Consider the following 20,445-nt stretch of genomic DNA (forward strand, 5'->3'; position numbering starts at 1 on the left):
TCTCAATAAAGAAGCAGGCATAGCTGGACTGCCTTCTAGAACAGAAGAACAAGGTGGAGGCGGTGGCAGGAGACATATCTTACTTTGTATTGATAACCTACTCTATCAATCTCATTCTCCAGCAGGCACGGTGCTGGAGAATCAGATTGCTGTGATCCCTGCCTTCAGGTTACTTACAGTCCAGTAGAGAGAAAGTGCATTGTACAAGGGGAGTGCTGAGGAGGCTTCTGCATCCTGAGAAGGAGACTTTTAAGAAAACAATTGAGGACTGCAGTACCACCTGGGGCTTTAAGGGAAGGGAAAAGGAAGTGGTGGTGGTTTTGTTGCTAAATCATGTCTGACTCTTTGTGACCCCAGGGACTGTAGCCCACCAGGCTCCTCGGTCCATGGGATTCTCCAGGCAAGAATACTGGAGTGCCATTTCCTTCTCCAAGGGAAAAGGTTTGAGTGGTTAAAAAGGAGACTGGGACCTGTGTGTTGAAGCAGGAGGGGAAGAATGGCTAAAATGGCTATTAGTAATCAAAAGAAAGCAAATACAGGAACAGCAGGTATTGCAAGAAATAAAAGTTGGCTCTTACTCTCAAGAGGTGACAGTTTGGACTGCTTCTGAGGTGGCAGCTTTGTCTGTCATGACCTATTGCAAATAGTCAAACAAGGGGCTCCACAGCCTGGGTGCAGACAAGCTAGTGCTGAAGCTGCGGAGATGCAAGGAACCATGCAGTGGGGGTGCTACACAGCAGTTAAACAGAGTAGAATAGATGTGTAAGGAAGAAGCTTAAGCTTTTCAAATAAATCCTGGGAGAACTAACTAAGTTAGTCTGGAATGGCAGGAGGCATGGATGAAGAGTTAAATATGACCTAGCAGAACATTTGTATCTCAGGGTGATGGGACATACTGATCTAAACATAGATGTGGTCTATAGTAGCAACTCTATATACAGTTGACCCTTAAACAGTGTGGTGATTAGGGGCATCAACTCCCCTCTGCAGTTGAAAGTCTGCATAGAACTTTTAGTTGGCCTTCTGTATCTGTGGCTCAGCACCCAACAATGGATCATGTAGTACTGTAGAATTTATTATTTTAAAAAATAACGCATATAGGTGGACCCATACAGCTCAAACACATATTATTCAAGGTCAAGTATAAATGGTTGTTGGATGAATGGTCCTCTGCACTGTTTGCCATTGCTAGTAAGAGTTTTGGTTTCTACTTTTGTCTTTCCCCTTTCTGGACAACATAGACAAGAAAGTTGCAAGAACCCAGATTGGAATTTCTAGGTCCACACAGCAGTGGATGTAATCTTAAGGCTCTGCAGAAGGCAAGATGAGGTATCTGGATTTGATTACAGCCAACTCTCAGTTCCTGAGATTCACCCTGAGCTGGCTTACCTGCCCTCTAGCTGCACCCAGATCTGACGGGAGCACCCAGAGGTAATGACCACTGGAGCAGGTGTCTGGGTAGACAGGACATGCCTTGCCGGTTGGAGGTACATCAGCTTTCCAAACTTCAAGCTTCGCCACTCAGAGCATGAGGGAGCCACACCCCATCTTTAACTGGTCCAGAGTCAACTTCTCACCACAGGAGAAGGTAAGTGGGCGAAGGGAACTTGAGGGGAAAATGGAAAGAGAGATGTGCTGAGGCAGTTCTTCCAGAGGATCAGTTATGGGAGCCTCATGTGAAGGGAGATAATTCATGTTGGAGGGTAAGTAGCCCTCATGGGTAGGAAGGTAGTCCACTGGGAGGATGGTCAAGGGGCTGGCTGGGTTTCCCGGCTTTGAGTCAGGGCCCTTGCTCCCTAGAACCTTGTATAGGTCCACGCCTTGTCCTATCTCTGCTGTGAGAGCCCTTGGAGGTGGTGGGCTCGAGGCACTGTACCCTGTGTCTTCCTCAGAGGTATAGTGACCTTGGACTCCTTGTCCCTTTTCTGACCAGCTGGGGTGATGGGGAAGGCTGAAGACTGGTGTCACTCGACAAAGGACTTCGTTGATAACCAGGGGCTCAGGTTCTTCAGGAGTGGCCCAGTCTGTCAGGAGCCTATCCAAGGCCAGCTGTGTCTTTTCCTGAGAAAGGGAAAGAAGAGGCTCACATGGGTATGTTGAGTAAGTAGCCTTGACAACCAACTTGTTCAGGGTTCCAAAAGGCCTCGCAGCCTGCACTACCTACTCAGCTCGAGGCGGAACACTGTGGGCCCTTAACTTTGGGAGGTAAGAGAGGCAGTTAACGTTGTTGGCGAGCCGTGGACTCCTCTCAGCCCCTAGCAGTGAGTGAGTCACTATCCCACTCAACCGTCAGCTAGGCTGTTTCTGGTGAGTCAAACTGCACCAGCTGCTTTTCCTCTAGCATAGAAGGCACAGTGGGTGCAGAGGAAAGGCTGAGTTTGCAGCTGTCTAGGGAGGAGGCATGGAAGACTTTAAAAGGATGATACTAGAGCTGAATCCTGAGAGGTGTATAGTTTTTCCTAGGTAAGGAGCTGGTGGGGCGAGGAGGATTGGTCTACTCGAAGCTGCTAGTTCTTTCTTGGGACAGGCACACTAAGGCTTTAGAAAGAGAAGGAGATCACATGATGAAGGGACTTTTAAAGGATACTTAAGAGTTCGGGCTTTGATACAACTGCTGAAAGGTTTTTGGCAGGGTAATATCCTTGTCAGTTCTGCTCTTAAGACTCCTCTAGAATAACTTATTTGGAAGACGTTTTCATCCTTTCCTCACTATAGCTAATTTTGTCTGTTACTCTTCTTGCTCTGTCTTTCTCAACATCTGGTTGGTTACATCTCCTTTCCAAGCATACTACTGATTCCTGAGTCCAAGTTTAAGCACTCTATTGACCTTTCTTTTTATAGGCATTATTGGGCTCTCCCCATACTTGAAACTTTCTTTTATGCTGCCTGCTTGATTTTTCTGAAGAAGAGCTCCAAAGCCCACTTTCAGGAAGCCCCTAGTGACTGTTCCCCACACTGGATTCCTACAACAGCAAAGAAGCCAGCTGTTAGATTCTTGGCACAAGATGCTTTATACTGTTACTTAAAAAAAAAAAAGGCAAACCCCGCCCTCTCCTCAAAACATGTCTGTCAGCTGCAAGCAGGGACCAGATTTTATAGGAGGAAGATAGTAAAACTAGCCTTTTTCTAGGGCAAACCCTGAGGACTAATCCCAGCTCTGAGAATCTACAGCTTGGGAAAACGCAATACACCTCTCTGGCCTTTGAATCACTTATCTGTAAGATTCCAAGCTGTGCGAGAATGGTATGATCTATACTGGTCACTGAGGTCTTCTCCCTTGCCTCAAGCGTGGCAAGTGTCCCCAAAGTGAATAACAATGCCATCTCAGGGCAGACTTCTACAAAGGGCCCCGAGCTGCCATAGGGTAGGTGTGTACTTTTCTTTTCAGAGCCTGCTCTTTTCCTATTGCTAAGCAATCTGGCCCTGGCACATTGGTCTGGCTTGAAACATGGCTGGCAGCTGCCAAAACACTGTAACCACCACTAGGGAAGGATCACAGAGAGTGAGGATCACCTTGTATTCATAAGGTAAGGCTCTGCCTTTTGACAGTTCTGGTAGTACCAGCAGAGGGTGTACCTCAGAACTTTTACAAAGCAGGCCCCCTGGCTGACAAGATCATGGGGCAAGGCCTCTTGGACCAGTAATAACTCAGGTATATCATAGGAACTATTTTAAGCTTTTACAAGCTCAAAATGGATAACATCCCAGTATTCCCTTTATGCTTGGGCCTTTTCCTCTCGAGTTTAAAGACCATGTCTTTTTGGCCACATTTTAAGAAATGGTAGGTGGCTCAGATGGTAAAGAATCTGCCTGTGATGCAGGAAACCTGGGTTCAATCCCTGGGTGGGGAAGATCCCCTGGAGAAGGGAATGGCAATCCATTCTAGTATTCTTGCCTGGAGAATCCCATGGACAGGCTACAGTCCATGGGGTTGCAAAGGGTCAGACCTGACTAAGCAACTGATACTTTCACTTGCAGGGGAATGTAAAGTCTGGGAACTCAAAGCACATTTTGTTGGAGGTGAAAGACTATTGTTTCTGATGTCTGTCCCAGCCTGTCACCAGAAGAGCAGTTTGGCCCTTTAAAAATATTCTACCCCTTGCAAGGGTCTAGTGACGTGGGGTTCTGAGGCTGCCACAAGGCAATGGCATGTTTAATTTTTTTTTTAAATTTTCTAATTTATTGGTGGGTTTTTTTTTTTGCAAAAGAAATATCGGGACATAGTCTTGTATATATTTTTTTTTTCTGTTCAAAGAGAATTTGTAATAAAAATTACAACTGCCTTCAACTGCCTCCCCAAAGATAACCACCATTACCAGTTTCATATTTAGGCTTCCAGAAATATCGTGTGCACATGTTGGAGAGAGAGAGAGTGTGTGTGTGTATAATCACCTTCCTTTTATACAAATGAGAATCAACTTTAGACAATTACTACAAACTGCTTTTTTTCACCTTTATACTAGAGATTTAGATACATATAGATCTCAGTTTTGTTTTTAGTAGTTTCATAACCTCTTACTGTACAGATATACCCAAATGTTTAAACTGGCCCCCTGGTGGCAGGTTACATTATGTAATGTTTGGCTTCTATTTATAATGCTGCAATGAAAATACTCATACTGTAGAACTTCGGGCATGTGTGTGGCAATTTCTGTTGTTGTTTCCCTGTGTTACTTTCTCTAACCCTTTGTTTATCTCAGCACCTCTTCTAAGCTTTTGATGGGCTCTTCAGTGGCTCTGTATGCCTCTGTGTCCCCTCATACCCAGGCAGTGGCAAATAGAGACCATGCCACCAAAGCCACCAGCGTGGGAGCCAGGTGTCTGTGACTGACCCGGAGCTGCTCCCCACTGTGCTATTTCAGGCTTTCAGGACATGGGACTATGGCATCTCAGCATTGGAAGAGAGAGGCCTTAGAGCTCAGCTTATTCAACTCCTGGCACCTGAATCCCCTCTAACACTAGCAGTGGCATCCTTATTGAGTACATTCCCTAAGGTCATTACAATACTGCCTCCAAGTGAGGGTCAAGTGTGGGAACACCTCTTGAGTTAGTCTTTTCAGCTCAGAGGCACTGACTGCTGGAAACACCTCCCTCACCCTGTGCTGAAGATCTTTTAGAACATTTAAAAGTATAATGGCAGACAGCACATCCTACTTAAATGTGAACCCAGGATCCACCTACTAGTCGACTAACACTGGACAAGTTACTGAATCCTCTGTGCCTCAGCTTCCTTATTTGAGAAATGGGGACGATCACATTATAACCTCATAAAGCTGTTGTACAGGTTAGATGTTAATACATGAAAATTTTTTTACAGTGCCTGGCATAGAGAATGTACATTATATTTTATACATAAACATTGTGTGATACATACATATATTGTTACTATTATACTGTTCTTGCTACTGTAACTTAACAGGGACAAAACTCCTCAACAGAGAAAGACGACTTCAAGAATAAATCTTCCTGGGAAGAAAATGAATGATCTTTGCCTTGTACGATACATGTGCCTTACATGGCATCTGATTTAGTCTTCACAACAATATATATGAGAGGTATTGTCAACTCCTATTTTACGGAGGATGAAACTAGGGCTCATGTCATCAGACAAGCTCCTCAAGGATCACTGACATAGTAAGTGGCAGAGGTGGCCTTATTTCAAAGGAATTAAACTGTGGTGACTTAAATTCCTACTGACGCAGACATAGCTGGGAGCAGCTCTTTCCCTGAGGAGCAGCTGGTACCACTGTCTTTTGGCCTGAGGAAGGGTGTGGATGAGAGAATACATGGGTGACTGAAGAAGAAAAGTCTTGGAGGAACCGGGCTCTAAGACATGCGAGTGTGGGGCTGCTAAGGCCCCAGCTGATGGGAAGAACATGGGCCCCCCGTCCCCCTTTATTCCCCTTCAGTGCATATTCTGGCTCCGCATTCAGATGCCTTCCACTTCAAGGTCCTTGGCCGGAGACCTCTTGCCCGCTGTGAGCTGCTTTCCCCTCCTGGGACGGTGGCAGCAGGTCCCTGCGTGTCCTCTCCTCCCAGCACTCCCCTGTGCTGGCTGAGCAACCTCTCCTGCCTTAGAACCTTTTCCTTGCACAATGGAATGACTTACTGGCTTCCTGCCAAAACCAAGATAGTCTGGGCTCTATTTATCTGTTCTGAGCTCACAAAGGACTGGGAGCATCACAGTAAAAGCTTCAGTGCTTTTGAATTTGGATGAGCCAATGCTCACCAAATACACTTGCTTTTTAAATCTTTTTTTGAAGTAAGCTGAGGTGAGGAGGGGAACATAATGCATAGATAGGAATGGAAAGCTTTGGGTTTTCAGTCTTGGTCATAAGCTTCAGGGGCTTCCCAGGTGGCTCAATGATAAAAGAATCCACCTGACAATGCAAGAGATGTGGTTCGATCCCTGGGTTGGAAAGATTCCCCAGAGTAGGAAATTTCCAACATTCCTGCCTAGAAAATCCTATGGACAGAGGAGCCTGGCAGGCTGCAGCCCATGGAGTTGCAGAAAGTTGGACATGACTGAATGAGCATGCACGCATAAGCTTCAGAAAATTACTATGCATGGGGGTGATAACTCAGACGGTAACCTGGTATGATAAACAGCTTACTCACAGGATCTAAGCACCTAGGTTTCCCTGTAACTACAAGGGGAGACTTAGAACCCCATTGACTGGCCAACACGGCTTTACACCTTACCTCCACGATAGGATATTTCTTGGCCCAAGTGCTATTTGCTGGATCTGGAATTTCTTTGCTACACCACTGAGGTCTGAGGGCCAAAAGGAGAACAAATACCCTGCAGATAAAGACAGCATGACATCTGGTTAAGGGTGCACACAGTGGCATGGAACACAGGTTCTTCAGTTCAGTTCAGTCGCTCAGTTGTGTCCAACTCTTTGCAACCCCATGGATCGCAGCACACCAGGCCTCCCTGTCCATCACCAACTCCCGGAGTTCACTCAGACTCACATCCATCGAGTCCGTGATGCCATCCAGCCATCTCATCCTCTGTCGTCCCCTTCTCCTCCTGCCCCCAATCCCTCCTAGCATCAGAGTCTTTTCCAATGAGTCAGCTCTTCACACAGGTTCTTAGTGAAGTGATTTCAGTGCAGGATTAAGCAAATGAATAAAATGTAAATACTGCAGGAGAAAGATGTTGCCTCACCTAAGGCTGGACTAGTTTTCTATGAAGTCTGGACAGATGATAACGCTTGTGCCAAACCACTTAGGGTTTGCTAAATAAACTATGGAACTTTCCCTCAGTATGATGTTTAGCTATCATTGAGCAGCCAAGTGCTCATTCAACAGACATTGACTGAATCCCTAATGTATGACCAGCACAGTGCCATATGCTGCATGGATAAAACAGCAAATAAGAGGACATGGTCAATACCCTTGGGGAGATTACTATTTAGTAAATTAGAATGTTTATAAAGAGCTTGTAATGGCAAATAAACTGTTTTGCTAAAAGTAAATAAAGACTAAAACAGGATACAAGTGGCATAAACAGCTTGGACATAACCAAGCTTAAAAAAAAAAGCCAAGAAAAAAATACCATATGGAAATATCCAGCAGTAGTTGTATTTGGTGATCAGAGGGTCTTTTATTTCTTTCCACATCTCTGGGTTTTTGAAGATACTTTAAGATGAGTTTATGATGTGGAAGAAAAATCCAAAAAATGTTTCTTATATGCACATGACTTAACTATTTTGCCTTTTTTAAAAAAAACTCAAGAGCAATATGAAGCAGTTTTAAAGATGTGGCTTTAATAAACTTTGTTTAATAAGAATAGTGAGCTGCTGTGATGTATTTAGCCCTTTCAAACGAGATGAGGCCATGTGACTAGATTTTTTTTTTCCCAAAGAAATGTGAGCAAAGGTTCCTGTGACCTAGTATAGATCATGCAGATGAGGAAAGTACCCAAAGGATTGTGGGCCAATAAAATGGAAGACAACTGGATCCCTAAATGGCTGTGTGGAGCAGAGCTGATGACCAATCGGGATGACACACCTTAGAATTATATGGGAGAAAAATAAGCTATTTTATTAAAGCCACTATATTTGGAGGTTCGTTCGTTCGTTCTTTTTTTTTTTTTAACAGCAGATGCCTCTACCCTAACTGATACTATTTCCCTCAGGAGGATGCATGGGATTCTAGTTGACTCTTTGAGTTCAACTTTTTCAAAGTCTACCTAAAAAGAGCTCTGCTTTGAAATATGTATCACATATGAGAGAGCTTTAATAAATGGAAAGCCTTTCAAACAAGTTCAATGGCCAGTAGAAGATGACTTTTCTACTGTGGTTTTACTTTGATCTCTTCTACTTTACACAACATTTGAAGAAAACTATTGCATAACTAATTCATTAAAAAAATTATTCATACCAAATGGTACATGTTTAAAGAAATTTTAGAAACTATAGTTAAACAAAACTAAGATCACCTATGATTCTATCCCCCTGTTATAACCACCATTAATATTTTAGTGTATATCCTTGGGGAGGAGTATATTAACTGCCATCCAGTACACGTTTTCCCCTCTTTCTTGGAAGGGGACCCTGATTTACTGGGACAACAAGGAGCCCAGCTAAAAGGTCACAGTTTTAAGCATCTCTTGCCTCATCAAGTTCTGGCCAATGAGATGTCAAAAAAGTGTCACATGTGACTTCTTCACATGAAGGCTCCTGAATAGGTAGGTACGGGCGCTTCCCTTCTCCCTAGAGTTGTAGAATGCAGGCCTGATGGCCACAGTTCCTGCAGCCATTGGGCCATGAGGTGAACTTCATGAGGGTCTCATGAGGGCCATGAAGAGAGAAGCCAGTGTCTGGACAGTGCAGCAGAAAAAGGAGCCTAGGTCCCTGATGACCAGGGAGCTCCTACACCAGTCAGTACCTGAGTTGACTTCCTTTACCTGAGTGAGAAGCTTAGCTCATCTGTCATATTATTTTGGCTTTCTAAGTTATATACAACCAAATTTAATGCTCACTAGTACATCTTACATGTCTGTGTGCATGTGTCTATGCACTATTTTTTTTTTTTAAATGATAGTACATTTTGTTTTACAACCTGCTTTTTAAAATGCCATATAGCAAATATTCATATGATTTACTTTTCTTCTATATCTGTAATGAATGCATAGTATGCTATATGGCATAAAATATATTGTGATTTATTTATACAATTCCATGTTGTCAGGCATTTAGTTTGCTTCAAATTGTTCTCCTTTTGTGAATAATACTTCAGTGAACATATTTGCCACAAAATAACTGTATATACCTATGATAGAATAAATTTCTAGTTAGAAATTGTTAGGGGAAAGGTTTAATATTATAAAAAGTTAAACATATACTGTCACTCTAAAAAGCTGAATATACTTAGTCTGATACCAGCAATGCATGAGAAAACCATCTTTTTGACCCACAGCAGCAACAGCTATTATATGAAACAAACAGCTATTATATGAAACAAACAGCTTTTACCAAAGTTGGCAGGTGTAACGAACTTACTTTTGTCGGAAGCAACGCATTGAGAGAATGCCCACCATGATGACAGCCATGAAGATACTTGGTGCCACAAATGCGCTCCAATTGGCTTTACCTGCAGCAAAAAGTGAAGAAGGCAATGGCACCCCACTCCAGCACTCTTGCCTGGAGAATCCCATGGATGGAGGAGCCTGGTGGGCTGCAGTCCATGGGGTCGCTAAGAGTCGGACACGACTGAATGACTTCACTTTCACACATTGGAGAAGGAAATGGCAACCCACTCGGGTGTTCTTGCCTGGAGAATCCCAGGGACGGGGAAGCCTGGTGGGCTGCTGTCTATGGGGTCGCATAGAGTCAGACACAACTGAAGCAACTTAGCAGCAGCAGCAGCAAAAAGTGAGCAAACCCTGTGACTGAGTTTGGAATGAGTTTAGAAATGTCCTCAGTGAACATTTCTAAATACTGACTGTGGGATCCCCCCAGTGGTCCAGTGGCTTGGAGACTCTGTGCTTCCAATGCAGGGGGCCCGGGTTCGATCACTGGTCAGGGTACTAGACCCCACATACTGCAACTAAGAGTTCACATGCCACAACTAAAGATCTTGCATGCTGCAATTAGGACCCAGCATAGCTAAGTAAATAAGTAAATAAATAAATACTGACAGTTGTGTGAACTCCCTAGGCTTTACAGCGCCTGTGTAGCTGGACTCAGGAACAAGGCTGACTCACTTTTGCCCATTCAGTTAGGGAGAAAGGGCACAAAAGGGCCAATTCTATGGTTCGAACAGAGGAGCTCCAATCCTGCAAGGGCTCCCTCCTCTGCTAGGGGCAGAAGGAAAGGGAGTGTGGTATACAAAGCCCTGGCTGTGACCTGGGAGCCCTGGAGTCTAGTCCTGGCTCTGCCACTGGCTGATGTGTGGACCTCAGATAATTGACCTATAAATGGTGAATGATAACATCTACCTTGCAGGTTGCTGTGGACATTAGAGGTGGTGTACTTAAAGCACATAGTCACGTATCTGAACACAGAAGCCCTCAAGAAATGGTAGCTATTAATTTTACCAAGCCATTGAATAAGCCCTCTAACTTGGGTCTTTGAAATTGTTCTGATTCCTTCCTATAAGCAACATTTCACTATGTATTGGGATTTTCCATTGAATTCACCCAACATGTATTGAGTGTAAACCAAGTAACAGGACAGGTTAAATGCTGGAATACACAGATGAATAGGACATGGGCTTTGCTGTCTTAAGAAGTCATGAAGATAGTCCAGATGACGGATGTATAAACATGTAAACAGTAAACCATGATGCCATGGGATACATGTAAAAACAGCATGTATGAGGCACTGTTGCAGAAAACAACATGTGAAGCGGTTTCATGAGCAGCGCAGGAAGGTGTCCCCAAGGGCAGGATGTCAAAAGTTCAGAGCTGGATGGCTAGAAGTCAGCTGTGCGGACAAGCTGGGGAAGTGCAGACAGACTAGCAGACTAGGCATGGAAGGAGGAAGCAGAGTGCTTCAGCAACCACAGATAGTCTGGTCTCGCTTTCTAGTACAAATGATGAGTGTGTGGCAGAGGATGGGGCTCGACAGGTGAACGGGACCAGGTCACGCAGGGACTGGTAACAAAGCAGTTTGAATTCTCGCTTGAAAGCCCTTGGGAACCATGGATGGGTTGCAACAGGAGGTAGAATGTCAGCAACAGGGATCTTGTAGAAAGACCCTTCTTTTGAGAGAGTGAAGAACAGGTTGGGGGTAAGGAGGGTGTGCAGGGGGCACTAGAGGCCAGAGGCCTGCTACTCCCATGAGAAGGGTTGTTCCTAGGGCTGAATAGGGGAATTAATGCTGGCAGCCTTGTTACCACCCCACACAACTGGCACAGTCTGACATTTCTTTAGCATCTGCTTTGCTTTCTGGGCAGATGGGACAGGTCTGGAGTACCAGGAGCACAAAGATGCTGAGTCCTTAATCCAATTAACTGCTCACAAGTTTACTTTCATGAGAGTGCTGGGAGATGAGTTGTCAGTTTTCCCAGTGGAGAAGTATCTAGCATAGGGTCCTGAATGATTAACTCGGTAGTCCTTGTCACAAACAAGAATAGCTTGTTTTATGCTTGGAGCAGATGTAAAAGGCACTGCCAGAGAGAACAGTGTAACTTAGCTGGCAGGAGAGAAACCCATGTTAGCTGGGCCACTTCTTCACATATTCAAGTTTAACTTAAACTCAGATCTGAGTCTGATTTGTAGTTCTCGCACTTGCCACCTCTATGACCCTGGATCATTGTGCACCTCGTACCTATAAAACGACACCCTAACCCCTCACTCCTGCATTCATTTCCTGTGGAGTGCCTGGTACTGCGCCTGGTGGAGGCATGTGACACAGCTGCAGTCAGGGTCAAATGAGTGCAGGTGTGCGTTGCAGGGGTTGGATCGTGTCCTCCCACCCTGAAATTCGTGTGTAGAAGTTTTAACTTCCAATTCTTCAAAAAGTGACCTTATTTGGAAATAGGGTCATTGCAAAGGCTATTAGTTAAGATAAGGTCAGACTGGAGTAGTTCAGTTCAATTCAGTTCAGTTGCTCAGTTGTGTCCAACTCTTTGTGACTCGGTGGACTGCAGCTCGCCAGGCCTCCCTGTCCATCACCAACTCCCAGAGTTCACTCAGACTCATGTCCATTGAGTCAGTGATGCCATCCAACCATCTCATCCTCTGTCGTCCCCTTCTCCTCCTACCCTCAAGCTTTCCCAGCATCAGGGTCTTTTCAGATGAGTTAGTTCTTCGCATCAGGTGGCCAAAGTACTGGAGTTTCAGCTTCAGCATCAGTCTTTCCAATGAATATTCAGGACTGATTTCCTTCAGGTGGACTGGTTGGATCTCCTTGCTGTCCAAGGGACTCTCATGAGTCTTCTCCAACACCACAGTTCAAAAGCATCAATTCTTCGGTGCTCAGCTTTCTTCACAGTCCAACTCTCACATCCATACATGACTACTGCAAAAACCATAGCCTTGACTAGATGGACCTTAGTTGGCAAAGTAATGTCTCTGCTTTTGAATATGCTATCTGGGTTGGTCATAACTTTTCTTCCAAGGAGTAAGCATCTTTTAATTTCATGGCTGCAATCACCATCTGCAGTGATTTTGGAGCCCAAAAAAATAAAGTCTGACACTGTTTCCACTGTTTCCCCATCTATTTCCCATGAAGTGACTGGATGCCATGATCTTCGTTTTCTGAATGTTGAGTTTTAAGCGAACTTTTTCACTCTCCTCTTTCACTTTCATCAAGAGGCTTTTTAGTTCCTCTTCACTTTCTGCCATAAGGGTGGTGTCATCTGCATATCTGAAGTTATTGATATTTCTCCTGCAATCTTGATTCCAGCTTGTGTTTCTTCCAGTCCAGCGTTTCTCATGATGTACTCTGAATAGAAGTTAAATAAGCAGGGTGACAATACACAGCCTTGACGTACTCCTTTTCCTATTTGGAACCAGTCTGTTGTTCCATGTCCAGTTCTAACTGTTGCTTGCTGACCTGCATACAGATTTCTCAAGAGGCAGGTCAGGTGGTCTGGTATTCCCATCTCTCTCAGGATTTTCCACAGTTTATTGTGATCCACACAGTCAAAGGCTTTGGCATAGTTAATAAAGCAGAAATAGATGTTTTTCTGGAGCTCTCTTGCTTTTTCCAGTAGATGGTGGCAATTTGATCTCTGGTTCCTCTGCCTTTTCTAAAACCAGCTTGAACATCTGGAAGTTCACAGTTTACATATTGCTGAAGCCTGGCTTGGAGAATTTTGAGCATTACTTTATTAGCATGTGAGATGAGTGCAATTGTGCAGTAGTTTGAGCATTCTTTGGGATTGGAATGAAAACTGAGCTTTTCCAGTCCTGTGGCTGCTGCTGAGTTTTCCAAATTTGCTGGCATATTGAGTGCAGCACTTTCACAGCATCATCTTTCAGGATTTGAAATAGCTCAACTGGAATGCCATCACCTTCACTAGCTTTGTTCGTAGTGATGCTTTCTAAGGCCCATTTGACTTCGCATAGGTTGTCTGGCTCTAGACGAGTGATCATACCATCGTGATTATCCGGGTCATGAAGATCTTTTCTGTACAGTTCTTCTGTTTATTCTTGCCACCTCTTCTTAATATCTTCTGCTTCTGTTAGGTCCATACCATTTCTGTCCTTTATCGAGCCCATCTTTGCATGAAATGTTCCCTTGGTATCTCTAATTTTCTTGAAGAGATCTCTAGTCTTTCCCATTCTGTTGTTTTCCTCTATTTCTTTGCATTGGTTGCTGAAGAAGGCTTTCTTATCTCTTCTTGCTATTCTTTGGAACTCTGCATTCAGATGCTTATATCTTTCCTTTTCTCCTTTGCTTTTCACTTCTCTTCTTTTCACAGCTATTTGTAAGGCTTCCCCAGACAGCCATTTTGCTTTTTTGCATTTCTTTTCATGGGGATAATCTTGATCCCTGTTTTACTGTACAGTGTCATGAACCTCATTCCATAGTTCATCAGGCACTCTATCTATCAGATCTATGCCCATAAATCTATTCCTCACTTCCACTGTATAATCATAAGGGATTTGATTTAGGTCATACCTGAATGGTCTAGAGGTTTTCCCTACTTTCTTCAATTTAAGTCTGAATTTGGTAATAAGGAGTTCATGATCTGAGCCACAGTCAGCTCCTAGTCTTATTTTTGTTGACTGTATAGAGCTTCTCCATCTTTGGCTGGAAAGAATATAATCAACTGATACCCCTTGCCCAAGGTAAGAGAAACCCAAGTAAGAAGGCAGGTGTTGCAAGAGGACATCAGAGGGTAGACACGCTGAAACCATACTCACAGAAAACTAGTCAATCTAATCACCCTAGGACCACAGCCTTGTCTAACTCAATGAAACTAAGCCATGCCTGCAGGGCCACCCAAGACGGGTGGGTCATAGTGGAGAGGTCTGACAGAATGTGGTCCACTGGAGAAGGGAATGGCAAACCACTTCAGTATTCTTGCCTTGAGAACCCCATGAACAGTATGAAAAGGCAAAATGATAGGATACTGAAAGAGGAACTCCCGGGGTCAGTAGGTGCCCAATATGCTACTGGAGATCAGTGGAGAAATAACTCCAGAAAGAATGAAGGGATGGAGCCAAAGCAAAAACAATACGCTGTTGTGGATGTGATTGGTGATAGAAGCAAGGTCCGATGCTGTAAAGAGCAATATTGCATAGGAACCTGGAATGTCAGGTCCATGAATCAAGGCAAATTGGAAGTGGTCAAACAGGAGATGGCAAGAGTGAACATTGACATTCTAGGAATCAGCGAACTAAAATGGACTGGAATGGGTGAATTTAACTCAGATGACCATTATATCTACCACTGCGGGCAGGAATCCCTCAGAAGAAATGGAGTAGCCATCATGGTCAACAAAAGAGTCCAAAATGCAGTACTTGAGTGCGATCTCAAAAATGACAGAATGATCTCTGTTCGTCTTCAAGGCAAACCATTCAATATCACGGTAATCCAAGTCTATGCCCCAACCAGTAACGCTGAAGAAGCTGAAATTGAACGGTTTTATGAAGACCTACAAGACCTTTTAGAACTAACACCCCCAAAAGATGTCCTTTTCATTCTAGGGGACTGGAATGCAAAAGTAGGAAGTCAAGAAACACCTGGAGTAACAGGCAAATTTGGCCTCAGAATGCGGAATGAAGCAGGGCAAAGACTAATAGAGTTTTGCCAAGAAAATGCACTGGTCATAGCAAACACCCTCTTCCAACAACACAAGAGAAGACTCTACACATAGACATCACCAGATGGTCAACACCAAAATCAGATTGATTATATCCCAAAAAAAGGCAATGCCAAAGAATGCGCAAACTACCGCACAACTGAACTCATCTCATATGCTAGTAAAGTAATGCTCAAAATTCTCCAAGCCAGGCTTCAACAGTACATGAACTGTGAACTTCAAGATGTTCAAACTGGTTTTAGAAAAGGCAGAGGAACCAGGAGCCAGAGATTGCCCCCAGATGTGAGATGAGAGCTGTGGGACAGATTCTCTCACAGCCCTCAAAAGAAGCCAACTCTGCTGACACCTTGTTCTCAGACTTGCAGCCTCCTGAAATGTGAGGAAATCAATCTCTGTTGTTTAAGCTACTTGGTTATTGCTCAAAGTTTCCCGCACACAAAATACACTGTGCAAAGTGCTTAACACAGTGCCTTGAGCATGATAACTATCTGACATGGAAAAGTTGTTTAAAAAAGTAAGATCATGGCATCCAGTCCCATCACTTCATGGCAAACGGAAGGGGGAAACGTGGAGGCAGTGACAGATTCTATTTTATTGGGCTCCAAATCACTGTGGATGGCGACTTCACCCATGAAATTAAAAGATGCTTGCTCCTTGGAAGAAAAGCTATGACAAACCTAGACAGCATATTAAAAAGCAGAGATATCACTCTGCTGACAAGTTCCATATTGTCAAAGCTATGGTTTTTCCAGTCATGTATGGATGTGAGAGTTGTATCATAAAGATGGATGCCAAAGAATTGATGGTTCTGAGCTGTGGTGTTGGAGAAGACTCTGGAGAGTCCCTTGGACCACAAGGAGATCAAAGCAGCCAATTCTAAAGGAAATCAACCCTGAATATTCATTGGAAGGACTGATGCTGAAGCCGAAGCTTCAACACTTTGGCCACCTGATGCAGAGAGCCTACTCATTGGAAAAGACCCCAAATGCTGGGAAAGATTGAGGGCAGGAGGAGAAGAGGGCAACAGAGGATGAGATGGTTGGATAGCATCATGGACTCAGTGGAAATGAGTTTGAGCAAACTCAGGGAGATAGTGAAGGACAGGGAAGCCTGGGGTGCTGCAGTTCAAGGAGTTGCAAAGAGTTGGACAATAGGCAAGAGATGAATCTTCGTTGGGATTATGCTCATCTTTCATTGAACAGATAATCAGAGGACACGTACTATGTGCTGGGTGGTGTTCCAGATCTTGATAATAAGTGATAAACAGACACTAGTTCCTGCCTGTTGGACTCAGAGTTTTGAATAGGGGTTAAGCATAGCATATTATGAAGAAAATATGGATGTGCATTTGGGAAGACTTTCTGGAGGAGGCAACATTTTTGCTGAGTTTTGAAAACTGAGTAGAGACTGTAGCCAAGCAGATAATGAAATGGTAGGGCACTCTAATTAGGGGATATGGCAAACACAAAGGTGTAGCAGCAAGCAAGTAATTAGTGAATTAAAGAAAGCTCTGATAATCTTCATATCACATAGTGGAAGTATACACCTATGGAGGAATCCAGTGGACTTGCCCTCTGTAAGGGTGGTTCTTACCTTGCAGACAAAATTCTCTTTCATTTCCTTGGGGGCTTTCACCAGCAGCTGTCAGAGCTGTCATCCACAGAACATATGTCACTCTGGGCTGCAGGCTGTCTATGGGATGTGAATTTGGGGAGAGCCTATAGGGAATTTCTGAAAGGAAGATAAATATAAAGGAGGGAAGGCATGCATTAAAGGAAATGCTTGAATGTGGGCTTTTATTCATATTTATTTGTTAATGCTTCATTTAACTTGAAAAAGAAAAGCACATTGCTGTTTTAAAATAGTCCTAATTCATTAGTACTTAATACTTTGAAAGACCCTAGACACTATCATTTATGAAGGCCCCATGTCACAGCATATCAAAAGAATTAAATTTTTTTTTCTGTGATAAAAATCTTTTCAAAGAATGTGTATTATTTTACTTTTGAAATTATTTAGCTGTAGTAACTCCTTTTATTTCCTATAATTATAATGTTTCTGACATTTATCAGGTATATTTGAGAACTCCTGGGGAGGAAATTAAATATACAAATTGTTTTCAACAGAATTTTCAAGAAATTCTATTTCTTAGAAATTTGTGCATTTATCAATTAATGAAATAGACTTGGATTTAATCTCTGATCTGCTTCAATTTGACATAAAATCTAAAAAATGAGAGCATAGTACTTAGATTTATTTTGGTAGTTTAAGCCTAGATTGTCAGTTCTTTACAGTTTCAACACCCCTGCAGGTTCTCAGCAGGGGAGATTTGGTTTTTGAGCAATGTGTTGGTGTTGTTTTTCTCCTCCAAGAAATATGAATGTCGGTAGCATTTAGTAAACAGTCAGTCTCCTCGTCCAGGGATCTGCTGGGTGTGAGTTTCAGAGTGAGCTCTCAGAAACTGAGGGGAACTGTAAAATTAAGGCTGGAACTTCCACAGGTGTAGCTTACTTGCTCAGCAGACTTGTCCATGTGCTGGTGATCAAAGTGGAAACCAGAACTCAGCACTGTGTGCCTCAACATCACATATGGGCTTACAAATCCCAGGGTGGGGCTTCCCAGGTGGTGCAGTGGTAAAGAATCCGCCTGCGAATGCAGGAGATGCCCGTTTGATCCCTGGGTCGGGGAGATCCCCTGGAGATGGAAATGGCAACCACTCCAGTATTCTTGCCTGGAAAATTCCATGGACAAAGGAGCCTTGTGGGCTACAGTCCATGTGGCCACAAAGACTGACTGACTGAGCACACACAAATCCTAGGGCAAGTTAGATATTCCCCCTGCTTGCTGAATTTATTTCAACAGTCATAACATATTTATTATTCACACAAGGCACCGAGACACAGAGTATGCCTCAAAGAGTTCACCATCTATTACTAGTAGGGATAACAGACCCCATGACACTCCCACATCCCTGCTCACTATGGGTGACCAGCAAGATGGAGCCCTGTATTATTGCGTTCACTCTGCCCAAAGGAGCTAAGGCCTCAGCAGATCATTTAACAGCTGTGACTAGCAGAGCAATTCCTATACTTTCTATCCTTTTGAGAAAAAGTACCGTGTGGAAAATTCCCAACCCTACTTCAGCCTGATGAAATTGCTTGCACAGACTTCAGCTATATGATTAAACCAAATTGTATCTCATTCCCAAGGCAGGGGACTAAAAAAATAATTTGAGAGAGACTTTCTGCTCATCTTGCTGCAGCAAAGCATGCAGGGTGAACATCAGGGAGTCAAATGAGACGTTGGAACACAAGGGAAGGTGTTTGAATAGTTTTCGGGGCCAAAAATGTTTACATACACACACACGCACACACATGCATACACATGCATATATTGTATATATCTGAAGAATAAAAACAGAAATTATGGGAGGAGCAGGGAGGAGAGTGATGGTGTCAGCAATCTGGTTGGCAAATAGGTTGAGTTGAGTAATGGGAGAAAGAAGTCCTGCAGGAAATACTGGTTCTGCTGCCTCATCTGGGCTGTGATCTGGCAGAGATAAAGGAGGCCATTCAGTCCTTGGGTCTGAAACTTTAGGATGATGGTGGTTAAATGAGAAAGGCACCAGTTTAGGGAGAGGCTAATGGTTGCCAATTATCTGAAAGGTGACCAGTAAGAAGGGCAAGTGGTACCAGGCAAAACTGTTGTTGTTGTTTAGTCACTAAGTTCTGTCTGACTCTTTTGTGACCCTGTGGAATGTAGCCCACTTGGCTCCTCTGTCCATGGGATTCTCCAGGCAAGAATGCTGAAATGGGTTCCTTCTCCAGGGGATTTTCCCGACCCAGAGATTGAACCCACGTCTCCTGCATTGGCAGGCAGATTGTTTACCACACAGCCACGAGGGAACCAGGCAAAATAGTTGCTTGGTTACTGGAAATTAGCTTTGATCTAATCATCTGCACTGGTTTAACAAAGTGCAAGGCAGTATTCACCCATTTGTTACTCAAAAAATACTGTTCTTATTAACACCTACCGGATGCCTGGCTGTACTGCAAGTAAGGGGGAGACAATGGTGACATGGCTTCTGTCTTCATGTTGGCAAAAACAGCCAAGTAATAATAAGTAGACTGTGTGTGCCTGTAGAGCAGCGCGCATGCCAGTATCAACACACTTCCAGAGGAGTGGCAGTGGGCTGGAACTGCCTGGGGAAGCAGACACCCCGCCCCAGTGCTACGCCTCTCTCCTGTCCAGGCCGGGTGAAGTGCTCTTACGGCACCCTGCTTGTGCTGTCAGGGGCCAGGCCAGAAGACACCTAAGACAAGGGTCCTTCCTCCTGGGAACTCCGTGCTCCTTTTGCTGTTGTGGAGCCTTTCTGGTTTCTTTCTCCCTCCGCCTCCTACCACTCTCTAGAAACTGCGCTTGTGGATTTGCCAACAATTTCTGGTTGCCAAGAGCAACAGGGAGTTGTCAGTCCTTGATTAAAGAATTTGCAGCACTTCTGCGTACTTTTCCATGGGTAGACTGTGAGCTCTCTGAAGATAGGGAACAGGTCTTCTTCATCTGTAAGTGCTAAGAGGGAAGCTATCTAAACTGGTACAAAATAGGGTTTTAAATCTGCACCGTCTTCCTTTTAAACTTATTTTAAAATACCTAAGGGATTTGTTGCAAGTAAGGTAGGCAATTTCTTCAACATCTACAAGAACAGATTTTAGAACCATCTAACCATGTTGATCAATTATAAATAGACATCTCAACTTAAATTCTATAAAAATTAACATTTAAGAGGGAGCAAATGTCACATGAAGCATTCCAAATGGCCCAGGATTACATCAATTGATGAAGCACCTTTGAGGGTACATTTCAGAACTGACTTACCCTGACAGTGGGGAGCAGTTACGTTGAGTGATATGCTGCATTTAGAAATTGTGGATTTTTAAGCAGATTGCTGTGGATTATTAAGCAGATTGTTCTTATAGTGGAACACTATAGAACTGTTAAAAAGAAGAATGAGACAAGTCCATATGGACTGATGTGGAAAGATCTAACTATGGATTGATGCTTTTTGTTGTTTAGTTGCTAGTGAGAGGCAAAGTAAGGTACAGATCAGAATACAGATGGTTATCCTGAATGAATGCTAGAATATGCATTACGTTTTCTTCTGGAAGAACACATGAAGAACTACTAACAGCCTAAGTATAGAGGAAAGGATAATTCCCA

At 43.6% G+C, this 20,445-nt stretch overlaps 1 protein-coding gene across 1 annotated transcript in view; it reads right to left on the minus strand.

Annotated features, from left to right (window-relative positions):
• Positions 1 to 1,521: 1,521 nt before the first annotated feature.
• IL12RB2 (interleukin 12 receptor subunit beta 2) overlaps positions 1,522 to 20,445 on the minus strand; it is a 71,136-nt gene continuing 52,212 nt past the window's right edge. The window contains exons 12-15 of the mRNA XM_052637852.1: positions 16,822 to 16,959; positions 9,510 to 9,600; positions 6,703 to 6,802; positions 1,522 to 2,061 (exon numbers count right to left, since the gene is read on the minus strand). Coding sequence (XP_052493812.1) covers positions 1,522 to 2,061; positions 6,703 to 6,802; positions 9,510 to 9,600; positions 16,822 to 16,959 — 869 coding nt within the window. The remainder of the gene's footprint in view (positions 2,062 to 6,702; positions 6,803 to 9,509; positions 9,601 to 16,821; positions 16,960 to 20,445) is intronic.

The sequence above is a fragment of the Budorcas taxicolor genome, chromosome 3, assembly GCF_023091745.1.
Source record: "Budorcas taxicolor isolate Tak-1 chromosome 3, Takin1.1, whole genome shotgun sequence".
Classification (NCBI taxonomy): Eukaryota; Metazoa; Chordata; class Mammalia; order Artiodactyla; family Bovidae; genus Budorcas; species Budorcas taxicolor.